The sequence below is a fragment of the Phyllobates terribilis genome, unplaced genomic scaffold, assembly GCF_046119375.1.
Source record: "Phyllobates terribilis strain yellow unplaced genomic scaffold, ASM4611937v1 Scaffold_1__5_contigs__length_1240528914, whole genome shotgun sequence".
Classification (NCBI taxonomy): Eukaryota; Metazoa; Chordata; class Amphibia; order Anura; family Dendrobatidae; genus Phyllobates; species Phyllobates terribilis.
In genome coordinates this window covers 1,072,070,501-1,072,098,201 of record NW_027362761.1, presented here as the reverse complement: position 1 = coordinate 1,072,098,201, position 27,701 = coordinate 1,072,070,501, and the positions used below count along the sequence as shown (strand labels likewise).

Sequence of the window (27,701 nt, the reverse complement as noted above, 5' to 3'; positions counted from 1 at the left end):
CGTTAGCGAATGTAAGAGCCGCCTGCAGCAGGGGGTCACGTGATGCCTGTGAGCAGCCAGTGATAGCGCCGCTCACAGGCAGAAACAGCAGAGGGAGGTAATTACAAAGAAGCTGCTTTTCATCATAAAAACGCTTTGGCATATTTTAAATAGTAGTGTACAACCCCTTTCACTTCTCTCTTTCTTCAGGTATCTTTCCCTCCTCATTTAAACATGCCATCATAACCCCTTTTCTTAAAAAGCCATCCCTGGACCAGAACTGCACTGCTAACTACAGACCTGTCTCTAACCTTCCTTTCATCTCTAAACTTCTGGAATGCTTGGTCCACTCCCGTCTAATCCGCTATCTCTCAGATAATTCTCTTCTCGACTCTCTACAATTTGGTTTACGCTCCTTACACTTCACTGAAACTGTCCTTACTAAAGTGCCTAATGATCTACTAACAGCTAAATCCAAAGGTCACTGCTCCCTGCTGATTCTCCTGGATCTCTCTGCAGCATTTGACACTGCAGATCACCAGCTCCTCCTCACTATGCTCTGCTCTATAGGCCTCAATGACACTGTTCTCTCCTGGTTCTCCTCCTATCTCTCTGACCGCTCCTTTACTGTATCTTTTGCCAGCTCTTCTTCCTCTCCTCATCCCCTTACTATCGGAGTTTGGCAGGGCTCAGTCCTAGGCCCCCTCCTCTTCTCTCTATACACTGCCCCTATTGGACAAACAATCAGTAGATTTGGGTTCCGGTATCATCTCTATGTTGACGACACCCAATTATAAACTTCTTCATCTGACATCACCCCTACCCCAATACAAAATAACAAGGATTGTCTGTCCGCTGTCTCTAACATCATGTCCTCCCTCTATCTTAAACTGAATCTCTCCAAAACTGAACTTCTTGTGTTTCTCCTCCACTAACCCAACTCTACCTAACATCGAAATTACAAAATTACATTGGAGGGTTCAACCATAACTGCCAAGCAGCACGCCCGCTGCCTTGGGGTCATATTCAACACTAAACTTTCCTTTATTCCCGATATCCGATCACTCACCCATTCTTGTCACCTGCATCTTAAAAACATCTCCAGAATCCGACCTTTGAAACTGCTAAAACTCTTACTGTCGCTCTTACTCACTCTCGTCTGGACTACTGCAACTCTCTTCTGACCGGTCACCCTCTTACCAAACTTTCTCCTCTCCAATCCGTCCTGAATGTGGCAGCCAGGGTCGTATTTCTGTCCAGCCGCTTCACCAATGCCTCCATCTTGTGACAGTCATTACACTGGTTACCCATTCGCTACAGGATCCAATATAAACTCATCACTCTCACCCACAAAGCTCTCCACAGTTCTGCACCGCCTTATATCTCCTCTCTCATCTCTGCCTATTGCCCTACACGTGCCCTCCATTTTACAAATGACCTAAGACTAACATCCCCCATAATCCGGACCTTGCACCTCGGTCTCCAAGACTTCTCTTGTGCTGCGTCTCCATTTTTTAGGATCTGGGGCTGGGTGAGGGCTTATTTTTTTGTGCGCCGAGCCGATGTTTTTATTGATACCACTTTGGGGTAGATAAGATGTTTTGATCATCTGTTATTGTACTTTATTGCAATGTAATTTAAAAACATTTAAATTATTTCATGAATTTCATGAAATAATTTAAAAAAAAAAATACGTGGGGCTTCGCCCTATTTTTGTGTCCAGCCAGGTACAACTAGGCAGCTGGGAGCTGGAATCCGCAGCGCAGGGAGGCCCAAGCTTTCTGGGCCCCCCCCCGCTGCAAATTGCAGTCCGCAGCCACCCCAGAAAATGGCGCGTTCATAGAAGCGCCATCTTCTGGCGCTGTACCCATCTCATCCAGGGCCCTGGTGCGGTAGCTCACTGGGTAATAAAGGGGTTAGGGCCAGCTTGGCATTATCAGCTGTCCCTAATCCCGAAATTCATGGGGTCACGCCAATATTAGACATGACCGCCATGAATTTCTAGTAAAGTATTTAAAAAAACACAACACCCAGAATAAAGTCCTTTAACTGAAATAAACACACAATTTTTTAATGTTCTAAATTAAACCATACTTATCATCACGCCCATTCCAGCTGAAGCCAATGTCTTCTGCAATAAAAGCAAAATAATAATAAAAACATCATCCTTACCTTTCCATGGTTCCCAGGACGGCTCCAGCTCTGCTACATTCACATGACAGGCTGGATCGCAGCCGAAAGCTGCCATCCAGCTTGCCATGCCGCAGAGACTGAGAAGCGCAGGCATGCTTGCGCTCCTCAGTGTCTGGCTGTGACGGCATCCAGATGAGCCGAGGTCATGTCCACGTCACTGACGGCGTGGGAAAATTCTCCTGCGCTTGCCGTGAGAGCAGGAGAATTCTCTCACGCTGGGATGGCATTCTGATGACAGGCTGGATCGCAGCTGAGCGCTGCCATCCAGCTTGTCATCCTTCAGAGACACTGCAGAGCGCAGGCATTATGGGAACTTCCGATTCCGGTATTCGATATTCTAAAAGTATGGGAACTCAGTATCGGAACTCCGATACCGCGAATATTGGTCGATACCCGATATTTCAGTATCGGAATGCTCAACACTATTTACAACGCTTGTCTTGGTCCATCGGGGCCACAATGTTGACTCTTGGGAGAAGGGGCTATTTTTTTCCTTTGCATACAAGGCATAATATAAATTAAACAGAGGTTACAGGTTCATTTGACCAAGAAGGAGAGTGATGGGGTGATACGCCAGATGACCTGGCCTCCACAGTCACCAGACCTGAACCCAATCGAGATGGTTTGGGGTGAGCTGGACCGCAGAGTGAAGGCAAAAGGGCCAACAAGTGCTAAGCATCTCTGGGAGCTCCTTCAAGATTGTTGGAAGACCAATTCCGGTGACTACCTCTTGAAGCTCATCAAGAGAATGCCAAGAGTGTGCAAAGCAGTCATCAAAGCAAAAGGTGGCTACATTGAAGAACCTAGAATATAAGACATATTTTCAGTTGTTTCACACTTTTTTGTTAAGTATATAATTCCACATGTGTTAATTCATAGTTTTGATGCCTTCAGTGTGAATGTACAATTTTCATAGTCATGAAAATACAGAAAAATCTTTAAATGAGAAGGTGTGTGCAAACTTTTGGTCTGTTCTGTGTATATATATATATATATATATATATATATATATATATATATATATATATCAAAATAAAACCATAGTGGAGAAAAAAAATGTTTCTACAGGAGTGAAAAGCGTTAAAAGGAAACTATTAAAAGATAACATTTAAAAGCTTTATACACAGACGCTGCTATTCTTACTTTTGAGGCCCACACGTCCTCGCCGATATGATAAAGTACATGAGTGCACTCCTCTGAAGCCCATTAGTGTGGTGCGGGTGTCGTGTTGTCTCCGGCACTGGGCAGCGCCTCCAGATCACGGAGTAGACAGAATAACATTAGTGCAGTGTTATCTCCACTAACAAGAAGGCTGTTGTGGCCGGAGCTGCAGCTGGGCTTGTTCCTTTCACTGGGGCGGATCAATGCTGGACATTGTATGTGCCATTTGTATGTGGGAGATGGGTCTTCCTGAGGAAACAGATGCTTTGTGAACATCCATTATGGAATCTACTAATTAATAAGGTTGGAATAAAACTTGTCTTTTGGCCTGAATTAATGGACGAGGTACAGGAGATGCTAATGTGTGGGAAGTGATAAGGTGATCCAAAGAGATAGACAAGAAAGAGGCGACTGAGGTCCACGTGCAGGGTCCATACAGCCAGTCAGGGACCACAGCTGTGCAGGGCTTGGCCAGCCCCATAAGCTACATGCACAATAAGGACAATTCATGAAGGTAGCCCTAAATACACCCTCTGTAGTGCTGCAGACCCCCATTATAACACATCGATTTCTCTAGGAAAGGTTTTCAATTACGAAGGATCCAACATGAATTCCTAATAAGTGTTTGTAAGTTAAGGCTCTCGCAAATAACATTTCGAGTAAAACTTCCTCCATTAGGGACCAATAACCTCAGATTTTATCTTAGTCGTCTAGTAACACATAAACATATATATGTAGCAGGGAAAATTAAGAATAGTGATTTTACAAGACTATTTTATCATATGTGAAATACAAAAATGGCCGAACTGCAACGTGAGACACAACCACAGAGAAGAATGGAGCCTAGAAAAGAAAATCTAATCTCATACAATGGGGTTTTCTGGGGTAGTTAACCCATTTTTAACATTTGTACTACAGAGGAAAAGAGGTCCTTTCTTTCAAAGCCTTAGCGAGAATCTGTCAGCAGGTTTTTACTATGCAATACAAGAGTAGCATAATGTAGGCATAGAGACCCTGATTCCAGTGGTGTGTCACTTTCTAGGCTGTGTTTTGCGGTTTCAATATAATCAGTGTTTTACTATGCAATACAAGAGTAGCATAATGTAGGCGTAGAGACCCTGATTCCAGTGATGTGTCACTTTCTAGGCTGTGTTTTGCAGTTTCAATATAATCAGTGTTTTACTATGCAGTACAAGAGTAGCATAATGTAGGTGTAGAGACCCTGATTCCAGTGATGTGTCACTTTCTAGGCTGTGTTTTGCAGTTTCAATATAATCAGTGTTTTACTATGCAGTACAAGAGTAGCATAATGTAGGCGTAGAGACCCTGATTCCAGTGATGTGTCACTTTCTAGGCTGTGTTTTGCAGTTTCAATATAATCAGTGTTTTACTATGCAGTAAAAGAGTAGCATAATGTAGGCGTAGAGACCCTGATTCCAGTGATGTGTCACTTTCTAGGCTGTGTTTTGCAGTTTCAATATAATCAGTGTTTTACTATGCAGTAGAAGAGTAGCATAATGTAGGCGTAGAGACCCTGATTCCAGTGATGTGTCACTTTCTAGGCTGTGTTTTGCAGTTTCAATATAATCAGTGTTTTACTATGCAGTACAAGAGCAGCATAATGTAGGCGTAGAGACCCTGATTCCAATGATGTGTCACTTTCTAGGCTGTGTTTTGCGGTTTCAATATAATCAGTGTTTTATCAAGAAAATTATCACTAGAGGACTAGGTGTCTCGTGCCATGTAGTCCTCCTTTTCTGTGCACCCCGCCCCCGACACTGATTGGCAGCTTTCTGTCAATATATAGTGTACACAGAACACTACCAATCAATGGTCTGGGTCGGGTTATACAGAGCTCAGCATTTTGACCACCGCTAGATCTACAGCATAGAGAACAGTGATTGTTTCAAAATGACAGCATGCATACCAGCAAGTGACACATTGCTGGAATCAGGGTCTCAGCCTTTACATCATGCTACTCTCAGATTACATGGCAAACACCTGGTGATAGATTACCTTTAACCAATAGAGGAGCTGAAGAAAAATATAACACTTACTTCCAAATTCTTCTGCATGTTAAGATCTCCAAGTGTTAAGGCAATGTACTGATGCACAGCAGCGTGGATCATTAGATCATATATGCAGTATGTCTATATTAAAGGGACTGTCTGGGCAAACTAAAACTTTGCCCAGGGGATAAGAATCCAGCGCAAGTCGCTCTCTGGCCTGTGCAGAGACAGGAAGTCGTGATCTCATCACAAAACCACGGAACGGCCTGAGCTGGGTCCAAGTGAGTATAACTTAGTTTGTTATTTTTTACTGGTTCAAGCCACTTGTCAAGTTTAATATATAAAAGAAAATTATATGTGATAGTTATCCAGGCACAAATCTATTGGAAGAGCATGGCGGCTCTCCCAACCTGTGGTTGTATAATGAAGGTAATCCATGTTTGAGTAGAGGGACATCATCTCAGTAATAAGGAAATGCTGGTGATGAAGTGTTTCCTGTAGTGACTGGGACTCTTGCTTCTGGCATTAAAAAAAAGAAGAACATTTTTTTTTTTAAAAAATATTTGTATAACATCCTCTACTAAGCAAAGGAAATACCTGAAGTAGTAATCATATATGGAAGGGGCTGAATGTTTTTTTCAATAGCTGAATACATACAGCTGCATGGCCAAAAAAAATCATTATATGTCGATGCAGAATCGCAGCCCAACACATGTGAATGGTGTCGACAGGGTAATTTTTTCAAATTAAAAGAAACATTTTTTAACTTTCACTTAATATGTGATCTATGTTCTGATGTGAATAAAATATGGCTATAAAAGATTCCCAAATCATTGTATTCTTGTTTTCTTTACATTTTACATCAAACTTTTTGGAATTGAGACTGTATTAAAGGGGTTAACCCCTTCTTGATCTAAATGTTTGGCCCCGATAAAATAAAAAAGCTTATACTCCCCTCCCATGCTGGCGCTGTTCCAGCGCTGTCAACACTCGAGGCTCCTGTGAAGTGTTATGACATGTGACACCGGTGCCCAATCAGTGCTGGCGTCACTGTCTCCGCCTTTGTACGATGAGTTACCAGTGTGAGGCATGTAATGACTGACAGTCTGCTCTCCTGATCTACATGTCTCACACTGGTAATGTCCTCTTTCATTTAAAATAAGCTTTGGATGCATATGAAAGATTAAAGCTTCTTTTTCAAGAACATCTACATAGATCATATTAAACTAATCCCCAGTTCACCTATCCAGCCTTGTCAGCAATTTTGTAGGGTCCAGACTGATCTAGTGAAAATCAAACAATCTTGTGAAAAGTTATGACTTTTACTTCCTCAGTATGAAAACTTCCAGAGTTCAAAGTGTAACGCCGGTGGGTGTGGACCCACTGTGCCACAGGCTGGGCTTACCCTGGAGTGGTGTGACTGAGTGTCTGCTGGGTATATACTACAGCCTCTGATGGTGAGGATAGGCTGGCCCGAAGGTAGACACCAGGTACTACTCCAGGGGAGTCGCTGAGACTGCAGCAGCTGACCGGAGGATCAGAGGTGAGGGTACAAGGCACAGGAGGGCTCTTCAAAAGTGTAGTCAGAGGGTCCGAGGTCGGGGCAGGCAGCACGGGTTCACAGAACAAAGTCGGAGTTAGGAATGGAGAAGTCAAGCAGAGCGGGTAAACAGGCCGGGTTGATAATGGGAGACAAAATATGAAGATATGCTTAAACATGGTGCTCGCAGGCTAGGAACCCACATTCTGGCGAAGAATGGAGGGTGAAGTCACCTGATATATCACCTTCTGGCAGGTGATAGGCTGGGGAAGCAGGTCTCTGCAGGACAGAGTGAATACAAATTCCTGCAGAGATCGGCACCCCCCCCCCTATAATCTTTATTTTTTTATATAGCGCCAACATATTCCGCAGCGCTTTACATACATTAACATGGCTGTCCCCATTGGGGCTGACAATGTAAATTCCCTATCAGTATGTCTTTGGAGTGTGGGAAGAAAACGGAGAACACGGAGGAAACCCACACAAACATGGGGAGAGCATACAAGAAGATGTTGTCCTTAGTTGGATTTTTACCCAGGATCCCAGCGCTGCAAGGCTACAGTGCTAACCAATGAGCCACCATGCTGCCCTATGATTCACAACCACTATGAAGCACAACGCAACTCAGAGCGATGGTCAGGCACTAGGTGGAGCAGAGCGAAACACAAGGTGAGTAGGGCAGCGATTACAAGGCATGCATGTGGCCGGTGTAACACAAAGTGTACGATAATGTGGAGGGTCATCTACTGAGCTGAGTTGTGGTGGACAGGCATGCTCAGTCACTCTTCCGACTTTTTACTGTAGAGGAGCCAATATTTATAATTTTCTGCCCTGCTTGTCGGGAAAGACACATTAGATGAGAAAAATCCTTCTGATGGGTAAGTGAGAAAGTACTATAAAGTCATCTGCCAGAGGGTGAAGGAGACTGATTCTGCTTAGCGTCCACCCCAATAGTACAGATTAGCAGCATCAAAAGGAACACATGAAAGCAAAAATGCTGAAAATCATTCATTCGATAATCCTATTAATCTTTAGGTTGTTAATGTGTGGATTTTGTGGACAATGAAAGAGTCTTTAAATTATCTATGATGCATAAAATTTCACCTAAATCATTACACATAACTAAGGCTTAAAAACAATTACAAATGTAGAACTTGCGTTTTGCAACAGAAATGCATGCACTCTGGATGTCTGGAGAGATTGTCAAGAAACAGACTGTCTGACATGTAGCCAATGTCAATAAATATGGGTTTACGTGACCTCTTTTGTCCGACAATACCATAAGCTGTCGTCTGAGGCAAGACTCTTTAGGGAGTGAAGTGTTAGAGGCTCGTAAGAGAACTACAAGATCATTAAGGCAGACAACTATAATTTCTTAAAATCATATATGCCGTGAAGTATTAAGCTCCTGGTAAAAAAAAAAATCCTTGAGTTATTTGCATGTTCGAGAAAAGAAAGAAAATAATAACATTTGACTAATGAATGTAGCAGTATATTGATTTCCTGCTCTACTTGGCCGACTTGTGAAATTGGCAAAAGTACAGGGGGCCTGCACAGCTCCAGGCATATGTCTCATGTTAAGAAAGACTGCATGTTATAAACACTTCAATGAAAATTACCATTCAGTATGAGGCCAATTCAGACCAGGTGCTGAATGAAGAATAAATAGGTAACATATGAACTCAGAAAGAAAGGAGGAAAACGAGAGAGGAGATTATATAGATATTATTCCTGATGCTGAATCAAGAACTCATTTAGAAAGATGCATTATGTCGTCCAAATCCAGCAAACCAAGCCTGGACAGCGTCCAAGGAACCAAAGCAAAAAGCAGAATGAATCCATCACCCTATTAAACACACATGAGTCTGCAACTTGTTCCTCCGCAGTTTCAAAATGAGTGTAAAGAAATACTCAAAAATGGGTATTAATTACCAAAATCCACTAGAAAACCAATTATTGCAAAGAACTCTGCCCTCTCATGGCAATGTCACTTCATGTTATCCCCAAGGGACTCTAAAGCTATAGGTTATTCTAAATCTTACTAATGACAAATGGGAGAATTGGCTCCAGCAAAGGGTAATGATCCCATGAGCTATTAGTACGTTTAATAGGAGAGCAGATGTCGGCACAAGGCCAAGAAAGTCAGAGAGGGATTTAAAGAAACGTCTCCCATCTTTAATTAAAAGGAGATTTACAAGGTCGCAATGCACTAAGTTATGCTTGTTTTAAAAGAAGGCTATGTGAAAAAAAAAGTTTCCCAAAACCGCAAACTGCAGGAGTCATATATATTCACTACATAAGCAGGTAAAGACGGGGAAATAAGAATACAGCAATCTGCTAGGAAACTTGCCAAGGGTTTCTCCTTTTCTGGGGCCTCAAAGGCTAAAACTGGAGTGGACAATGAATGTACGAGATAGCTGACTGAGACGAAAAGAAGCGAGGTATTACTGTTTCACATAAAAATGTGGTTTCGTGCCGTTAACATGTATTCTGATTTGTCCTTAAAATCCACTCTACGTATTTACTTTGGAATGAAAATATGGCATATAGCAGAACACAGAGAGACAAAGCCTTGACTTATGGAAGAAGGAAAAAATAAGGAAAGGAACTCTTTCAGTGTCAAAAAAGTTTACCTCTTACGGGCACGCAGAGGTGCCAATTTCCTGGGCCGAAACATATGACATTCAGTACATAGTAATATTATGGTATGAGGAAAGTTAGGACTATACACAGAATGCTCAAACCTCAGTGCTCAAGGTGCAACTTTGAGAGAAGAAGAAAATGGACAGAAATTGCACACACGGTGTTATCCAGATACAGACGATTTTTAGGTGCAGTATTTGCTCCCCTGATTTAAGTTGTGAGAAGCTCAACTCTAATAAAAGCTTAAAGGGTTTGTCCAGCTATGGGGTACAAGTTTGCAGTCACTTTACATGACTGCAGACTTGTGAATCCTTATAGTTCGAACACTGCGAGCTGTGCGGATTCTCCAGTTTCGGCACAGGGAGGGGAGCAGTCATGTGACCGCAAGTATACGATTTGCATACTTCCAGCTACATTCCAACTAGACTTGTCCAGCCTTGTTCAATACACTTGCATTCAGCGAGGCCGTGCACGTCTAGTCGGCACGTGACCTGTATGCAAATCAAATACTTGGGGTTACAAGTCCGCCGCTCCCTGTGTTGGCACCAGAGAATCCTCACAGTGCGTAGTGACATATAGAGTGAACCACAGGTTCTCCTGAGGAAGAAGTTGGCACAACTTTGAAACGTGTTGAGAATAAACCACATAGCATCTGAACACCAATGATCTCAAATTTTTTTATTTCCACCAGCAGCGCAGCATCATCCAAGGTGCAACTTAGGCCCGGAAAAGCAGATCAGCGCTTGTTCCCACTTGCTTTCCATCCATCTCTGCCCTTCTCTTCCTTGACTGACAGCTGTAGCTTTACAGGCGCGAGAGATGGGAGAAGGTAGATGGAAAAGAAGAGAAGGTGCCCTGAACCAACCCGATGTTGCACTGAGTGCCTGCACTTGATTTAAACTTTGCGGTAACAGACTCCATTTCATACATTTAAAATATTTTCGTTTTTGCGATGGGTTCGCTGTTCTGGTGAAACGGACTTATCCATGTACTATATGGACAGCCATTCATCTGAAAGGCTGCCATGTAACATTACATTTGTCCTGCAAAGGAAATGTCTGACCACACACAGCTTGCTCTGGAGATATCAGTTTATTGCAGTAAGTTATTGAAACTGGACCTTAGCATTTAGCTGGTTACAAAATCGCTTTGAGTGCAGAATGGGTTGTCTTTACAAAACAGCTACTTTTAATAATGTATATAGGAAATGCATCATTGCCTTTTACCAGTCTTCTGGCAGAAAAAAAAGTTACAAATCTTTTTCTCATATCACAACTTCCGCCAGTCTCAGTACTTCACTATTATTTACACCAGTGGTCCCCAACCATTCTTACCTCGAACGCCACATTCAGCTCCAAGAAAGGGTAGTGACTCAAGTCATATCAAGAGCCCCCCTAGAATAGTGACATCCAGCTCCTGCCTCCCCCACAGTAGTGACACCCAGAGCACCCAGGATCGGTAAAATGACAGTCAGAGCCTCCCCACAGATATCATACCAAGGCAATATACTTACATCTAGGGGTTCCCACCTTACCCTCATTTGGTATTTTTGCATCAAGTCCTCCCACCACGCTATCGCATCCAGCTTCAAGCACCCCCTCTATATAGCATTGTTATCCTATGTCCAGCTTAGCACTTACTAAAATCATCTCTCCAACCTCAAGGTCAGTATATTGTCATCCAGATCTGCTCTTCTATGGGGGGCTACTCACAAAAGTCACCATCTGAAGACCTGCAAGTCATAGCTCTGCACTGCACTGTACTGTAACTGCACTGTAAATCAGGGATCCCAAGCGACAAATTGGGGATCGCTGATTTACATTGGGTACGGAAAGTATTCAGACCCCTTTAAATTTTTCACTCTTTGTTTCATTGCAGCCATTTGCTAAATTCTAAAAAGTCAATTTTTTTCTCATTAAAGTACACTCTGCACCCCATCTTGACTGAAAAAAAACAGAAATGTGGAAGATTTTGCATATTTATTAAAAAAGAAAAACTGAAATATCACATGGTCATAAGTATTCAGACCCTTTGCTCAGTATTGAGTAGAAGCCCCCTTTTGAGCTAGTACAGTCATGAGTCTTCTTGGGAATGATGCAACAAGTTTTTCACACCTGGATTTGGGGACCCTCTGCCATTCTTCCTTGCAGATCCTCTCCAGTTCCGTCAGGTTGGATGGTGAACGTTGGTGGACAGCCATTTTCAGGTCTCTCCAGAGACGCTCAATTGGGTTTAGGTCAGGGCTCTGGCTGGGCCAGTCAAGAATGGTCACAGAGTTGTTCTGAAGCCACTCCTTTGTTATTTTAGCTGTGTGCTTAGGGTCATTGTCTTGTTGGAAGGTGAACCTTCGGCCAAGTCTGAGGTCCAGAGCACTGTGGAAGAGGTTTTCATCCAGGTTATCTCTGTACTTGGCCGCATTCATGTTTCCTTCAATTGCAACCAGTTGTCCTGTCCCTGCAGCTGAAAAACATCCCCATAGCATGATGCTGCCACCACCATGTTTCACTGTTGGGATTGTATTGGGCAGGTGATGAGCAGTGCATGGTTTTGTCCACAAATACCACTTAGAATTATCACAAAAAAGTTCTATCTTCGTCTCATCAGACCAGAGAATCTTATTTCTCATAGTCTGGGAGTCCTTCATGTGTTTTTGAGCAAACTCTATGCGGGCTTTCATATGGCTTGCACTGAGGAGAGGCTTCCGTCGAGCCACTCTGCCATAAAGGCCTGACTGGTGGAGGGTTGCAGTGATAGTTAACTTTGTGGAACTTTCTCCCATCTCCCTACTGCATCTCTGGAGCTCAGCCACAGTGATCTTGGGGTTCTTCTTTACCTCTCTCACCAAGACTCTTCTCCCACGACTCCTCAGTTTGGCTGGACGGTCAGGTCTAGGAAGACTTCTGGTGGTCCCAAACTTCTTCCATTTAAGGATTATGGAGGCCACAGTGCTCTTAGGAACCTTGAGTAATGCGGAAATTATTATGTAACCTTGGCCAGATCTGTGCCTTGCCACAATTCTGTCTCTGAGCTCCTTGGGCAGTTCCTTTGAGCTCATGATTCTCATTTGGTCTGACACGCACTGTGAGCTGTGAGGTCTTATATAGACAGGTGTGTGCCTTTCCAAATCAAGTCCTATCAGTTTAATTAAACACAACTGGACTCAAATGAAGGAGTAGAAACATTTCAAGGAGGATCACAAGGAAATGGACAGCATGTGACTTAAATGTGAGTGTCTGAGCAAAGGGTCTGAATACTTATGACCATATGATATTTCAGTTTTTCTTTTTTAATAGATTTGCAAAAATTTCTACATTTCTGGGTTGTTTTTTTCAGTTAAGATGGGGTGCAGAGTGTACTTTAATGAAAAAAAAAATGAACTTTTTAGAATTTACCAAATGGATGCAATGAAACAAAGAGTGAAAAATTTAAAGGGGTCTGAACACTTTCGGTATCCACTATACACCAAAAATTGGCATAAATGATAGCAGAAATCTACACCATGTCCTACACCACAAATTGATTGAGTTGTGCATGCTAATAGGCATGCTAACTTTAGCACGGAAAATGATGTAAAGAGGCTGTGATGAGCTAAATTTTATTTATAGCCATATTAGGCATAAAAGTCATTAAGTGGGTTGTCCATCCTTGGGGTGCAAGTCAGCAGTCACTCTACGAACACTTAGGCTATGTGCCCACGATGCAGAAATGCTCAGGATTTTTTCCTGAGTGTTTCTGCATCTCCCTGGCAGAAAAAACGCATGCGGATTGTACATGCGGATTGTACATGCGGATTGTACATGCGTTTTCCTGCCAGGGACATGCGGATGTGAAGCGTTCTTCACTTGCATTTCCGCATGCGGGTTGTCAAGCGGTTTCCAAGCGATTTTAGCATCACTTGGAAAGTGCTTGACAACTTGGTCACACTATATAAATCCATGCAACCGGCATGGATTTATACAGTGTGACCTTAAAGAATGGTAAAAAATACAAAATAAATCTATACTTACCTTCCGATGGCCCCCGGAGTCTTGTTTCGCTCCGTCCTGGCTGCCGGCAGCTCGCGGTACACTACACTGAAGGACCTGCCGTCACATGACCATGACGTCAGCGCAGGTCCTTCAGTCCACCGCGATCAGCCGGCAAGCGAAGACAAGGACACCGGGGGCCATCAGAAGGTAAATATAATATTTGTTTTTTATTTTATTCTTTTTTTTACAGGTACTATGGTACCCGGGTCTGGATGAGAGTCTCCTCTTCTCCAAACCCGGGTACCATCCGCACATTGAAACGCTTGGATTCCGCATGTACAGATACAGTGATGCCTAATCCAAGCGTTCTAATGCAAGTCAATGGCAGCAATTACGCTGCGTGTCCGCAAAATAATTGGTAGTGCTGCGTATTTTTCCGCAATGATAATCCAAAGCGGAAATTTCCGCAGCATGTGCACAGCACATGTGGATTATCATTGGGGAACATGGCAGGCCTTCTACCATGCGTTTTTTAAGCGTTTCTGCAGCGTTTTTGCCGCTGAGGAAAAGCTTAAAAACGCATCATGGGCACACAGTCTTATGCTATGAAGATTCTCCAGTGATGGCGTCGGACGGTCATGTGACAGCAATTATGCGATTTGCATACTTCAGGCCACATTCCAACTAGACTGTATCGGACCTCGCTCAAAACACTTGCATTAAGGGAGGACGGATACAGACTAGTTGTCATGTATGTGTAGCACCCTGAGGATTCGGCTGCTACAGGGGTATTGCACCTCAGCCAGAGGTGTGATATTCCACTCCCGGGTAAGGATGGAGTGTGGAACTGAGCTCAGTAGGCTGCATGCACTACATACATCCCATTTCCGGGGGACAGACCGATGGTACTCCCACTAGAGAAATGTGCAGGTACGACAGTGTCTGTCCCTGGCTGGAGTGGGAGGGGGGGTGGAACATCCCAGTAGTGTAGGGGCAGATAGGGGGAGCAGTCTGGGTAATGCTAGGAGCTCATTGGGTGCTGGTCACCTGAGCTCACACATAGAGGGAGTATATAAGGTGGGCACCATCTTAGATCAGGGTCAGTCTGTGAGACGTCAGTCAGTTGTCAGTCAGCCAGTCAAACAGTCTGTCTGAGAGCCTGAGAAGCAGAGCAGAGGAGAAGGAAGAGGGACCCAGAGGCGCAGGAAGAGGGGACCCCAAGAGCCCATAAGAGAGCTAATAGGGTGAAGGGTCGGCAACAGGGTACCGGATCCCAAGCTGGTGGAGGCTACAGCACTAATCCTCAGCCAGAGACCGGAGGTCGTGGGCAGGATCTGCCACGACCACCCACTAAATCCACCCGGAAGGCAGACCAAGAATAGGGTCAGGGAACCCAGAGACAAGGGTTTACCAACAAGAGGCCCGAGGGAGCCGGACTTAGGTGGATCCCTGGTGGGAACGGCCAGAAGAAGGGAGAGTCAGAAAGGAGCTCAGGACCACACTCCGGAGTTGCCTGGGAGTTGACCGAGTCCAGGACCTGGTGGACGCAGCACGGCTCGGGTGGTCACTGCTGTACACAGTGACCCGAGCAACACCAGTAAGTAAAACCCTGGAACTGCATTTTATGCCTCTGAGTCTCTTTGCTGCACCTTCACAACCACCATCCTCCACGGCTGACCCCCTGAGGCTATACCCCTCCCGTTGGGGGTTATACTACCCAAAGCTGCAGACACACCACCAGCCTCAGCGGACCCTGCTGCAGCGGCGGCCGTAGTGACCGCAAATCAACGGGTGGCGTAGTCGACATAAAAGAACATCTAGTAACATCTATAAGGACTGCCACACACTGAGTTTGACACCCTGGGCACGGACCGGGTCACAGCCACTCGGAGACTACAACCCCCATCTGATCCGGCTCCGGGTATCCCTAACAGCACTGGCCCAGGGGGCGCGTCAACTTTGGCGTAGTCGGCAGGATAACGTGCCCGCAACAACCGGGTACTGCGTGCCTGAAGAAAAGTTCATCGTTACCTTAAAAAGAAGTCTCCCGCCGGTTCCGGAGGGTCCCCGCCAACGGACCCCATCACAGGTCGTTTCCCGCCGGTTGTCCGCCATTTGCAGCTTTTTCCCGCCATCCATGGAGTTTCCCGCCACTGGGAGACGATTCCCGCCATTTCCAAGGATTTCCCTCCTTGGGGGAGCGGACGCCATTATGGGCGTGCCAGAGGGTGGCAAGAGGCCACCTCCCATCGTGGGCCAGGTCGAAGAATGGCGCCAAAAGCGGAAACCGCGCCCACCAACAGAGACTGTGATGCTGGAAGTGTCCATCAGCGTAAGAGAACTGCCCCTGGAACTGACAATCACAAAGTTGCCCCGGGACCACCATCAATGTGGGCGGAGACAGAACAAGAGAACAAAGATGGGTGTCGCCTGGAGCAGTCTGGAGAGAGCGCACCCGGAGACAAGAAGTCTGGAGGAGAGTCCAGAGAGAACACACCCGGAGATGGAGGGAGAGGCAGGCAGCACCGACCCAGTGGTCAGGAGCCTGTTGCAGGTCGCCACTCCAGAAGGCCTGCTGGAGATCCTGGCGCAGCTCCCCGGAGATCGGGAGCGTGCACAGACCGCGCTGGAGGGCCTAGCACGGAGGATGGCCCGGGTGCAGCAGGAAACACTGGCGGAGTGGACTCGAGAGATGGCCCAGCAAGCCGGAGCCCGCCAGCGAAGCATGCCACCCGCAGCGGGGAGCAAGTCCACCTCTGAGGACGGCGAAGGAGGGACGACGGCCGGAGACGGCGCCGCGGAGGGAGCCGAAGAGATGAAGGCAGGTAATGGGGACGACAGCATCCCGTGCCCAGAAGCCGTAAACCTGCCCCAGCTCCCCGTCACAGAGCCCGAAGCCCCACTCACCGTTCCCGTAGCCGCTGCGTCATCGCTCCAAGCTAGGCCTCAAGCGGCCGGAGCCGCGGCCACGCCCCCTGCTATGTCACGTGCCTCAATCCAGAGCGCGGCCAAGCAGGAGAAGCCACCGGCCTGGTCGCAAGGCCGAGTGCCCCCGGGCGCCGCAGTACCAACAGCGCCCTCCACCTCTGCCGAGCCGCCGGCCTGGTCGAAAGGCCAGGAACACCCGGGCGCCGCCGTCTTCACGGTGCCCTTCACATTCAGGGTGCCCCAAGCCTGGTCGCAAGGCCTGGTAAACCTGGGCGCCGCTACCACCACAGCGCCCTCAACCTCTAGAGCGCCGCACCTGGGTGAAGACCTGTTCGCCCAGCATACGTGCCCGGATGGGCAGCCCTTTGTGTGGCCTCCGGAGTTCGTCAATCCCCGACTCCGGAGGGAACGGCCTCTGGATGAGCCCCTGATACCGCCTCCGGCGCCTGTCAAGATGACCCCGCTCCCGCTGGAAGAAGCGCAGTTCGAGTGGGACCCCACCGGAGGAGACCTCATGGGGTTCACTCAGGAAACAAGGGCAGCCGCAGCTGAGCGTGCGGAGTGCTGCCGCCAGCAGTTGGAAGTCTTTGACAGGGAAAGGAGAGAGAGGCGGGTCCGTGAGCAGCGGCTGCAAATACAGAGCGCTGAACAGAAGAGCCGGACCCGGAGGAACCCCCGTGCAGCTCATGGTCCCCGCACCATCGGGACTGTGATTAAGTTCAACCTGCAGCATGGGTGGGGCTTCATTAGAGACCATCATACCCCCGGCGACGTCTTTGTGACCCGCAGAGACGTAGAAAGCCATCTGCCGGAGGGACACAGAGGTCGTGACCTGTATCTAGGGGACGAGGTCACCTTCACCCGGCACAAGTGTGCCAAAGGACCCTATGCCCTCCATGTGCATCGCCTGACGGAGGAGGAGCTGCGGTGTGAGGAGGAGCAAGAGGACCCGGACGGGTCTGAAACAGAAACTGAATCCAAAGAAAGAGGAGGACGCCGTCGTTGAGTACGGTAGAGAAGAGACTGTATATAGTTGCCCGTAGGGGTACCAAAAAACTGTTGCTGCTTAAAATATGTTCCCCGTTGGGACAAAAGAGTGAACTGTACCCGTGTGTCCCCATCCCTTAACAGGCTGAGGACTGTGAACAGCCGTCCTTAATCCCACTGGTCGAGGACTGAGAGCGGCCATATCCCATTTGTATATAGTTGCGCTTCCTAAAGCGCCCTCTACCGGTTTAATAGGAAACTGTTTTCTTCCAAGAGAGACTGTCGCACTTTACCCGGTCACAAGTTGCACAGTGACCGGAGGAACCAGAAGCAAGAATGTTATTTATGAAAAGTTTTATATGAAAAGTTTATTACTGATGATAATATATATGATGTTTTATATGTTGATGTTTATGAAAAAAAAATTGTATGTTTTGGATGTTTTTTATATCTTACAGCCCGAGGACGTGCTGTGATTTACCAGGGGGGAATGTAGCACCCTGAGGATTCGGCTGCTACAGGGGTATTGCACCTCAGCCAGAGGTGTGATATTCCACTCCCGGGTAAGGATGGAGTGTGGAACTGAGCTCAGTAGGCTGCATGCACTACATACATCCCATTTCCGGGGGACAGACCGATGGTACTCCCACTAGAGAAATGTGCAGGTACGACAGTGTCTGTCCCTGGCTGGAGTGGGAGGGGGGGTGGAACATCCCAGTAGTGTAGGGGCAGATAGGGGGAGCAGTCTGGGTAATGCTAGGAGCTCATTGGGTGCTGGTCACCTGAGCTCACACATAGAGGGAGTATATAAGGTGGGCACCATCTTAGATCAGGGTCAGTCTGTGAGACGTCAGTCAGTTGTCAGTCAGCCAGTCAAACAGTCTGTCTGAGAGCCTGAGAAGCAGAGCAGAGGAGAAGGAAGAGGGACCCAGAGGCGCAGGAAGAGGGGACCCCAAGAGCCCATAAGAGAGCTAATAGGGTGAAGGGTCGGCAACAGGGTACCGGATCCCAAGCTGGTGGAGGCTACAGCACTAATCCTCAGCCAGAGACCGGAGGTCGTGGGCAGGATCTGCCACGACCACCCACTAAATCCACCCGGAAGGCAGACCAAGAATAGGATCAGGGAACCCAGAGACAAGGGTTTACCAACAAGAGGCCCGAGGGAGCCGGACTTAGGTGGATCCCTGGTGGGAACGGCCAGAAGAAGGGAGAGTCAGAAAGGAGCTCAGGACCACACTCCGGAGTTGCCTGGGAGTTGACCGAGTCCAGGACCTGGTGGACGCAGCACGGCTCGGGTGGTCACTGCTGTACACAGTGACCCGAGCAACACCAGTAAGTAAAACCCTGGAACTGCATTTTATGCCTCTGAGTCTCTTTGCTGCACCTTCACAACCACCATCCTCCACGGCTGACCCCCTGAGGCTATACCCCTCCCGTTGGGGGTTATACTACCCAAAGCTGCACACACACCACCAGCCTCAGCGGACCCTGCTGCAGCGGCGGCCGTAGTGACCGCAAATCAACGGGTGGCGTAGTCGACATAAAAGAACATCTAGTAACATCTATAAGGACTGCCACACACTGAGTTTGACACCCTGGGCACGGACCGGGTCACAGCCACTCGGAGACTACAACCCCCATCTGATCCGGCTCCGGGTATCCCTAACAGCACTGGCCCAGGGGGCGCGTCATATGCAACTCACATACTTACAGTCATTTGCCTGCCACTTCCGGAGAATCCTCACAGTGCGCATGGAGTGACCGCAGACTTATACCCTAAAACCGGACAATCCCTTTAATTACAAGGAAATTCCTATCCAACCAAGAACAATCATGTAACATGACATACACAGAGAATACAAGTAGCAAATTAGGTATGACCATAGACTTCCCTTTAGTGAAAGTCCTTTAGCTTTGCTGGGATACATTATATGTTCGCTTTTGAAAACTGCAAGTGGAACTGAAGGGTGAAAATATTTCTAGAATATTCCAATTATAAAATTAGGAATGTATGACATTCTTGTAAGAGTCATCAAAAGATTAACTTTTTGATTAAAAGCAAGTTTACAACCAGGAGTAAAAAATAAAAATCAATCAAGAAATATGAGAATATATCTAAATATTATACATGTGCGATGTATATCATTGGTGCAACCAGGGGCCCGCTGTCATCTTAAAAGCAGTTTCCTGCAGTGATTAGGACACAGTAACACAATGATATATTTATTGATCACACTGACAAGTAATTGTGGAAACATACTTATCAATCATACAATCTAGCAATTAAAGTCTGCTATTACGGAAGTGGTAGGTGCACAGCGATGTGACAGCTTGTGACATCTACAACCCGAAGCGTGCAGATTTCAGGAAGCACAGTGCTCATATATTGCTGATTTGTGTAGTTAATGACCTCTTAAGGGCATGTGACAGAGGTGATTGCTCAATATAAATACCCCCTGACCTACCTGCAACATTTTATACAAGGTCATGGAGTTTAATCGAGCAACTGAAAAACTACTACAGCCATGGTGGTCATTTGGTGTAAATCTTCATCCAGATGGGGTCACATGGAGAACTCTTCAGCTACTATACTAATAGACTCATTATACTTCCTAACACCCCAGCATGAAAGTAAAACCAAAGTCTGTAACTATTCTGTACTTATATTCCTGACCGGAATATTGCATAGAAAACTTATCACGATCTTCAATTTGCTCTTTTGGGCATCAAGAAGGAGGTTTTCTTGATTTTCTGATGTTTGCAGCACAGTTGATCCTGAGTAACTTCAATAGCAGATCCTTATATCAAAAATAATCTCTGTAGTTTACAGTCCTTTCAAATTGCGTTTTTTTTCCTATGCAGAGTGGCTCCGCCGGCGCTTTTGTTTAAACGCCCCCACCCTTCCCCGCAAAATTCCGGAGTATGCGCCGACGGGGCCATTGACTATAATGATGCAGACGGAGTCACTGTGTACTCTGCCGTGTATCATTTTCAGCCGTATACATCTCTTATTGGTTCGTCTTGCTGTTCACCTCCTATAGGCATATATGGCCGAAAATGATGCAATACAGAGCACTCAGACTCCATCTGCTCCATTATAGTCAATGGCCCTGTCAGCGCATAGTCCAGAATCCCATTTTGCACGGGGGCTCAGAAGTAAACATGGACGGGGCCACTGAACATAGGAAAAAAACGCAGTTGAAAATGGCCTTTACAACTTCCTTCCCATTCTAAATTTGCTGACAACAAGAATAATAAACCAGTAAGTTATCACATGTTCCCAAAGTAAAAATTTAATTACCTATCCCTAAAAAGCTTTTCATCTAAGATTAAAAGGGGTAACAAATAAAGCAAAAAATAAAATATATACAGCCAATATCTTCAGTGTAAAGAACATGGAAGTGATATGACCCCCAAAGAGCTCTGATCTCAAAATCATCAAGTCTGTCTGGAATTATATTTAGAGACAGAAGGATTTGCACAAGTCTACAGCCACAGAAGATCTGTGGTTAGTTCTCCAAGATGTTTGGAACAACCTCCCTACTGAGTTTCTTCAAGAAAATGTGGGCAAGTTTACCTAGAAGAAGTGATTCACATCAAATGTTCCTTTGATTTAGAGTTCTCTTTTGTTCACTTACTTTGCATTATGCTACTGATAGAAAAAAGTTATCACTATCTCTATTTTTTAAAGCATTTTTTTCTGTGCAGCATTTTCTCCACATCTGTCAAAAACTTTTGCACAGTACTGTGCATGCTTGGCTGAATGCACTTGGGCATGTTTTGCAATTGCCAGGCAATGAAGTCCCAGAAGTGCTTGAAGGGAGACAAGTCTGGAGACGCTGCAGGCCACGGTAGCACATTCATGCCACGCAGGTTGCTCAGTGGAGCAAGAACAACATGCGGCCTGCCCATGTTGTGTTGAAAAATGGCCCCTTGGAAACTACGGACAAATTGCCATACCCCTGGTTACAAGATTGATTCATCCTGTACTGCAAGTGAAATCGGATGTCACATACCAAGCATGCAGCATCAAAAAGTGTCTAAACAAGCCAAAACATTAGCACGACATTGAGCTACAAGCCAGATGTACAGGTTTTCTATTGACCTCACACCACCGTTCTCAAAGGCGTTCATGGGGCAGAGCAAGATGGCAATAGAGGCTGGAATGATGGTCTATCCTCTTCAGTGAGAAGTCCGGCATTTGTCTTGGAGGCAATGATAGCTGGAGATTGGTCTGGTGATCACAAGGGCAACACCGTGAAGAGGTCTTCACAAGGGAACATCACACGGTTTTACTCCCGGGATTATGATGTGGGGTGGTATAATATAAAAGAGATGGACCCCCCCCAGGCTTCACTCCAGGTGCACTAACAGCTCAGCGCTGCATTGGTTTGGTTGTGGAACCAGTGGTATGGCCATTTCCTCAAAGTGTTCCAGGAGCACCTTTTCAACACAACAAGGCCAAGTTGCATGATGTTTGTGCTACTGTGAGCAACCTGCATGGCATAAACGTGCTACCACGGCCTGCAGCATCTCCTGTATCGAGCATATCTGGGACGTCGCTGGTCGGCAATTGCAAGGAGAGCTGCCAGTAGTGGATCTTGATGATTTGCCCAAGTGCATTCAGTGTGGCAGAACATTCCTCAGACAACCATTAATAACCTCATTGATAATAGCCAAATGCCAGTGCATGTATTTCTGCATGTGGCACTCATACTGAATACTGAATGTCAAGATGTTTTGAAACTTCTGTTTCCATTTTTTCATCTCCCGCATATCAGTAACATGTCTATCCATGCGCGATTTTCATAACTATACAACTTTCAGTCCTTGGAGCTGCAATTTCATCATTAAGGAATATATTATATAAGTGTGTGTACAATATACTGTATGTATATATATATATATATATACACACACATACATATACACGCACGCACACAAGTTACAGTACATTTAAAAAAGAACAATTGCTTTTTGGGACAAAAACCTTAGCTTTGAGTTAAAGTCTACCCTAGAGAACTATAAGGCAAGAATAATAGTATTAATCATGAGAAAGTTTAAGTAGAATTCCAGATGCATCGGAACATATGTATCAACTTATACAAAACTTGTCAGGTATAAAATCCATCACATTGTTCCCAATGGGATTTACGTAATGCATCCAACTATTTGTAAGAAATAACAATATCACAACACACAAAAACAGATTTGCATAGTATAACTCGGAGGCATTGTCATGACTTGGATATCTCATACAAAAAAAATAATAATGAGGATGATGTACAATACAATCACTGACATGTAATAAATGAGGTGTCATAAAATGATACTTCCATATTCCCATGTGAGATAGCAGGGACATCCTATGGGATGTTACAATACAATGACTGATGCAGTATTACCATAAGTTTTCTGGAATGAAGGAAATTTTAACATTTTAAACAATGTTTGCATTTTTCTTATTAGAAGTGATTATTACACTACATGGGCCCCAATCACTCTTTTGACATCAGAGTTACATTAACTATCATCTTTAGCATTTTTATTATTCTCATTAAAAAATGACAGCTAAGAAGTTTAATGTAAAATATCTCCCAATCAAGCTATTAAAGAAACAAAGCTCTTTCGGTGCCAAATCTGTTAAACTATTACAAGACAGTCCCATATCTCCCCAGCTATCTGCAAAGGCCGGACCATTGGCAACAACAAAAACTGGACTGGAGTCTATGGTAAAGCAGCCTATGGCATGTGCCACTGTCACATGGTGCATCTCACTTCTGTTCACTGATATTAAAGGGTTATTCCCAAGACATTTAGTCATCCTTTACCCAAGGGAAGTTGTGCACTGCAACGCTACACTATTTCCAGCAATCCCATAGACCATGAATAGAGAGGAGCACTGGCGGACACAGACAGAATGCAAGAATAACATATGGGTCCTTTCAAGCCCAAGAGCTCCTTAAAATGCAAAATTGCGCCTGCTTTGGAGGTAGAAATGGGCCCCCTTACCTCTTGGGACCTGTGTAACCACACAGGTTGCCCCTGGAGAGGATGTACGAAGCGCACACATCAGCTCCATTCATTATAAGCTATGCAGATCCCGAGCCCTCATCTTGGGATCACTAAGGGTGATTGGACCCCAAGCAATCAGTAAGTTATCCCTTATCTTATGGGTAGTTTGGGGGAGAACCTATATTGGAAATAACTCTTTAGTACCCATCGCCTGATATCCATAGTCAGCAGAAATAGGGATAAGACAAGCAGGAGCACAATTCATCCTAACCGATTGTTTCCCAGAGATAAGGTCTTTTTTGAGGTTTTACCTGGCTCCCACCAAAGACAACCTACATGAACTGGCATCATCATGGCACAGTGAGGGGAGACAGGGTCCGGAGCCATCACTGGCAGCTCACAGGCATCACGTGACCCCCGGCTGCAGCCGGCTCTGACATCCGCTGCCGGGGGTCTTTGTCTTCCACGTTCCACCAGTGGCTGCTGTGTTGTGGGCGGGGTTACCCCCCACGTCACAACCGACATCCACTGCGCACTCTGCCTCTCCCCATTCATTGGGAAAGCGCGCGGTGGATGATGGGTGTGACGCGGGGAGGTAACCCCGCCCACAACCCAGCAGCCACCGCGGTGACCCCAGCGCTGAGTCACGCCTCACTTGTTGTGACGTCAGCGGGGGGTCACGTGATGCCTGTGAGCGGCCACCGATAGCGCCGCTCACAGGCAGTATCAGCAACATAAGGTATTTACAAGAAGTCTTAGGGGCCCTGGGGGGATACATTGGGGAGGTAATATAAAGTAGTGCACAACTTCTTTAACGGCTGAAACCGATCCACAAAATGGATCACATATTAGGGGGTGCTCTACGTCTCACGAATGTAAGTATGGATCGATGAAACATTCTAGGTACCTGTGCTGTCCATTTAAAAATAGCATATGGATGTGCTCATCATTAGTGTGAATGCAGCCTAAATTGAGACACTGATTTTATAAAGCTGAGTTGGTCACTCTCTAATTAATACAATATCGAGGTTCACATCTAACCGGGCTTGATGCAGATGAGCCACGCTTTGTCGAAGTCAAATTTAATTTTTTTTCTTCACATGGGTCATAGGTACTGTACTGTATATCAAATACATCTCTTCCTTGCCGTAAATATATTAGAAATTCTGGCAAAATTCAGTATAATAACAGCAAATAATTGCATTTCTTTTATGTATCACAGTAAAGGAACAAGTATACTAACCTGTTATCTTCTGTAGAAGAGGACTCAGCTCCGGCTCATCACACAGGCATTGTATGAGAACTTTTCCTACTTGGCCTTCAGCGACTTCTAGTTCTTTATTGATCACGACTTCTCCAGTCACAGAGTACATGTAAACCAATAACACAAGCATGTCTTCAATATTGTAGTCATCCTCCCGTCTTTCATTATGTGACTTAATCCTGGGGTACAGCTGATTGAGGACTGCAGGCAGCTCTGATCTCCCAGTGTTCTACAAGGGGAAATACAAAGACATCAGAAACTTTCATACAATGTTAGAAAAAAGTAGGGCTCCTCAGGGATCTAGGGCAAAGGGCTAAAACTCTGGTTCCCCAGATATCTGGGGGTCCGCTTGGGGATGGGAGCCCTTTGCAAGTGTAGCACCCCGAGGGCTCGGCTGCTACAGGGGTATTGCACCTCAGACCAGAGGTGTGGTATTCCACTCCCGGGTAAGGATGGAGTGTGGACCAGGACTCGGTAGGCTGCATGCACCACACACACCCCATTTCCGAGGGACAGGTCAACGGTGCTCCCACAGAAGTGCAGGCACGACAGCTTCTGTCCCTGGCTGGAGTGGGGCGGGGAAAGGAAAACCCAGTGGTGTAGGAGCAGATAGGGGTGGGTCTTTGGGCATAGGTAGGAGCCCATTGGTTGCAAGTCACCTGGGCTCGGGTGCTAGAGGGAGGTATAAATGGTGGGCACCATCTTAGATCAGTGTTCAGTTCAGTGGAGACAGTCTGAGGAGAAGACAGGAAGCAGGCCTTGTCAGGAGGCTGGAGCCTGAGAGAGAGAGAGAGAGAAGAAGGAACAGAAAGGACAGTAAGAAAGGAACAGGAACACAGAGAAAGGCCCAGAGACACGAAGGCAGAAAGAACCCTAAGGACCCAGGAGATTGCGGGTGACGGGTTGGCAGAACAGGGTACCGGAACCCAATTTGGTGGAGGCAACAGATTCCTCAGTCAAAGACCGGAGGTTGTTACCACATCTTGGTGCGACCCCTCACTACATCCACCAGAAAGGCATACCGTATAGGGTCAGGGAAACCGGGAGAGGTTTCGCCAACAGAAGGCTCGAGGAAGCTGGACAAAGGTGGGTCACTGGTGGGGACGGCCAGAGAAAGGAAAGGAAGGGAGCCCTGTGCCACGCTCTGGAATTGCCTGGGAGTTGGTCGAGTCCCTTGCCTGGTGGACGCAGCATGACTCGGGCGGTCCTAACTGCGCATAAGTGACCTGATAAAGAACTGTGAGTAAAGCATTGAAAACTGCAACTGCACGTCTCTGTGATTCCTCGCCGCACCAGCACCATTAGTACTGGGACGCTCACACCATCACCACCATCATCCACATTAGCTGCCCTGAGGCAATACTTCTCCCGTGGGGAGTTATCCCATACTCGGCTGCGCAAACAACATCAGCCTCAGCGGTCGGCAGCGCAGCGGCGGTCCCCACTGACCGCAATCCACGGGTGGCGTAGTCGGACATTGTTATTACCTAAGACTGCCACTGGTTTGACCGCCCTGGGCACGGACCGGGTCACCGCCACGGAGAACTACAACCCCCAGCATCCTACAGCGATCCGGCTCCGGGTATCCCCTGCACAGTACAGGCCCAGGGGGCGCATCACAAGCGCCTGGCTGAACCCCTCCTCCACACATAGCATCAGCACTACTTGCAACAAAAGCTATAACAGTATGCAAAACCCATGCATGTAATACTCCTCTCAAGACAGTTTTAGTTTCTTGTAATTTGCACATACAGGGGCGTGGTTCCCCCTTTTTAGGCTATCCATCATGTCTATACAGCTCCAGGGGCAGGTGCAAAACAATCAGGTCTGAGTCCTGCTTTGCCCCCATCTATTTTGAGGCCTGCTGGGACATAGAGACGTGAACTACAAGAGTTAGGGACCATCCCGATTGAGATTGAGTACACCTTGTCGCATGGGCTGACTTTTACAATCTTTTGATCAAAATAGTGTTAACTAAGCGCCCCATGTTATTTATATGTACTATTACTATTTATTTGCTTACTGCAGGGTATTTGCTCATTTTGTTTTTATCTTTGGTAATATAAGCAAAACACACCGCAAAATATTCAAAATATAACAATCCTCTCAAATCAGCATTGGAACATTTGTTCATGAGAAAATATGAGAACATTTTGAACATTGTATGTTGGGATAAAGTTGCAGTTTAGACAGGAGACCAGAATTCTGCGCACATCTGTTTACACGTGACGATGTGCTTCCGAGAATGATTATTTTTTAAGCTTGCTTAAAAATCATATAACCTGACAAACGAGTATTTTATTTATTCATCAGGATATTATTGATCTATTTATGCTGGCAAATACAGTGGCTTGCAACAGTATTCACCCCCTTGGCTTTTAACCTATTTTGTTACATTATAACCTGTGTTTAAATATTTTTGTAATCCGATTCGTGTTTGATGCATCAGCACTAAATAGTCTAAGGTGGTGAAGTGAAGTGAGAAAAATATAGGCATAAATTAAATTTATGGGATCATCTAAAAATTGGCATGTGCATATGTATTCACCCATTTTGTGATGAAGCCCCTAAAAATTTCTGATGCAAGCAATTACCTTCATAAGTCACATGCTCAGTGACAGGACGTCCACCTGTGTGCAATCTAAGTGTCACATGGTCTGTCGGTATACACACACCTTTTCTGAAAGACCACAAAGGCTGCAACACCATTAAGCAAAAGGCACCACTAACCAAACAACACCATGAAGACCAAGGAGATTTCCAAACAAGTCAGAGACAAAGTTGTTGAGAAGTACAAGTCAGGGTTGGGTTATAAAAATATTCCAATCTCTAATAATCCTTTGGAGCACCATCAAACCCATTATCATCAAATGGGAAGAACATGGTAACACAACAAACCTGTCAAGAGAGGGCAGCCCACCAAAACTCTCAGCCCGGGCAAGGAGGGCATTAAATCAGAGAGGCAGAACAGAGACCAAAGGTAGCCCTGAAGGAGCTGCAGTTACCAAGCAGAG

At 45.9% G+C, this 27,701-nt stretch overlaps 1 protein-coding gene across 1 annotated transcript in view; it reads right to left on the bottom strand.

Moving 5' to 3' along the window:
* Positions 1-27,701, bottom strand: part of SCFD2 (sec1 family domain containing 2) — an 824,480-nt gene that overhangs the window by 379,338 nt on the left and 417,441 nt on the right. Inside the window, exon 5 of the mRNA XM_073645498.1 lies at positions 24,667-24,916. Within this exon, the coding sequence (XP_073501599.1) occupies positions 24,667-24,916 (250 nt within the window). The remainder of the gene's footprint in view (positions 1-24,666; positions 24,917-27,701) is intronic.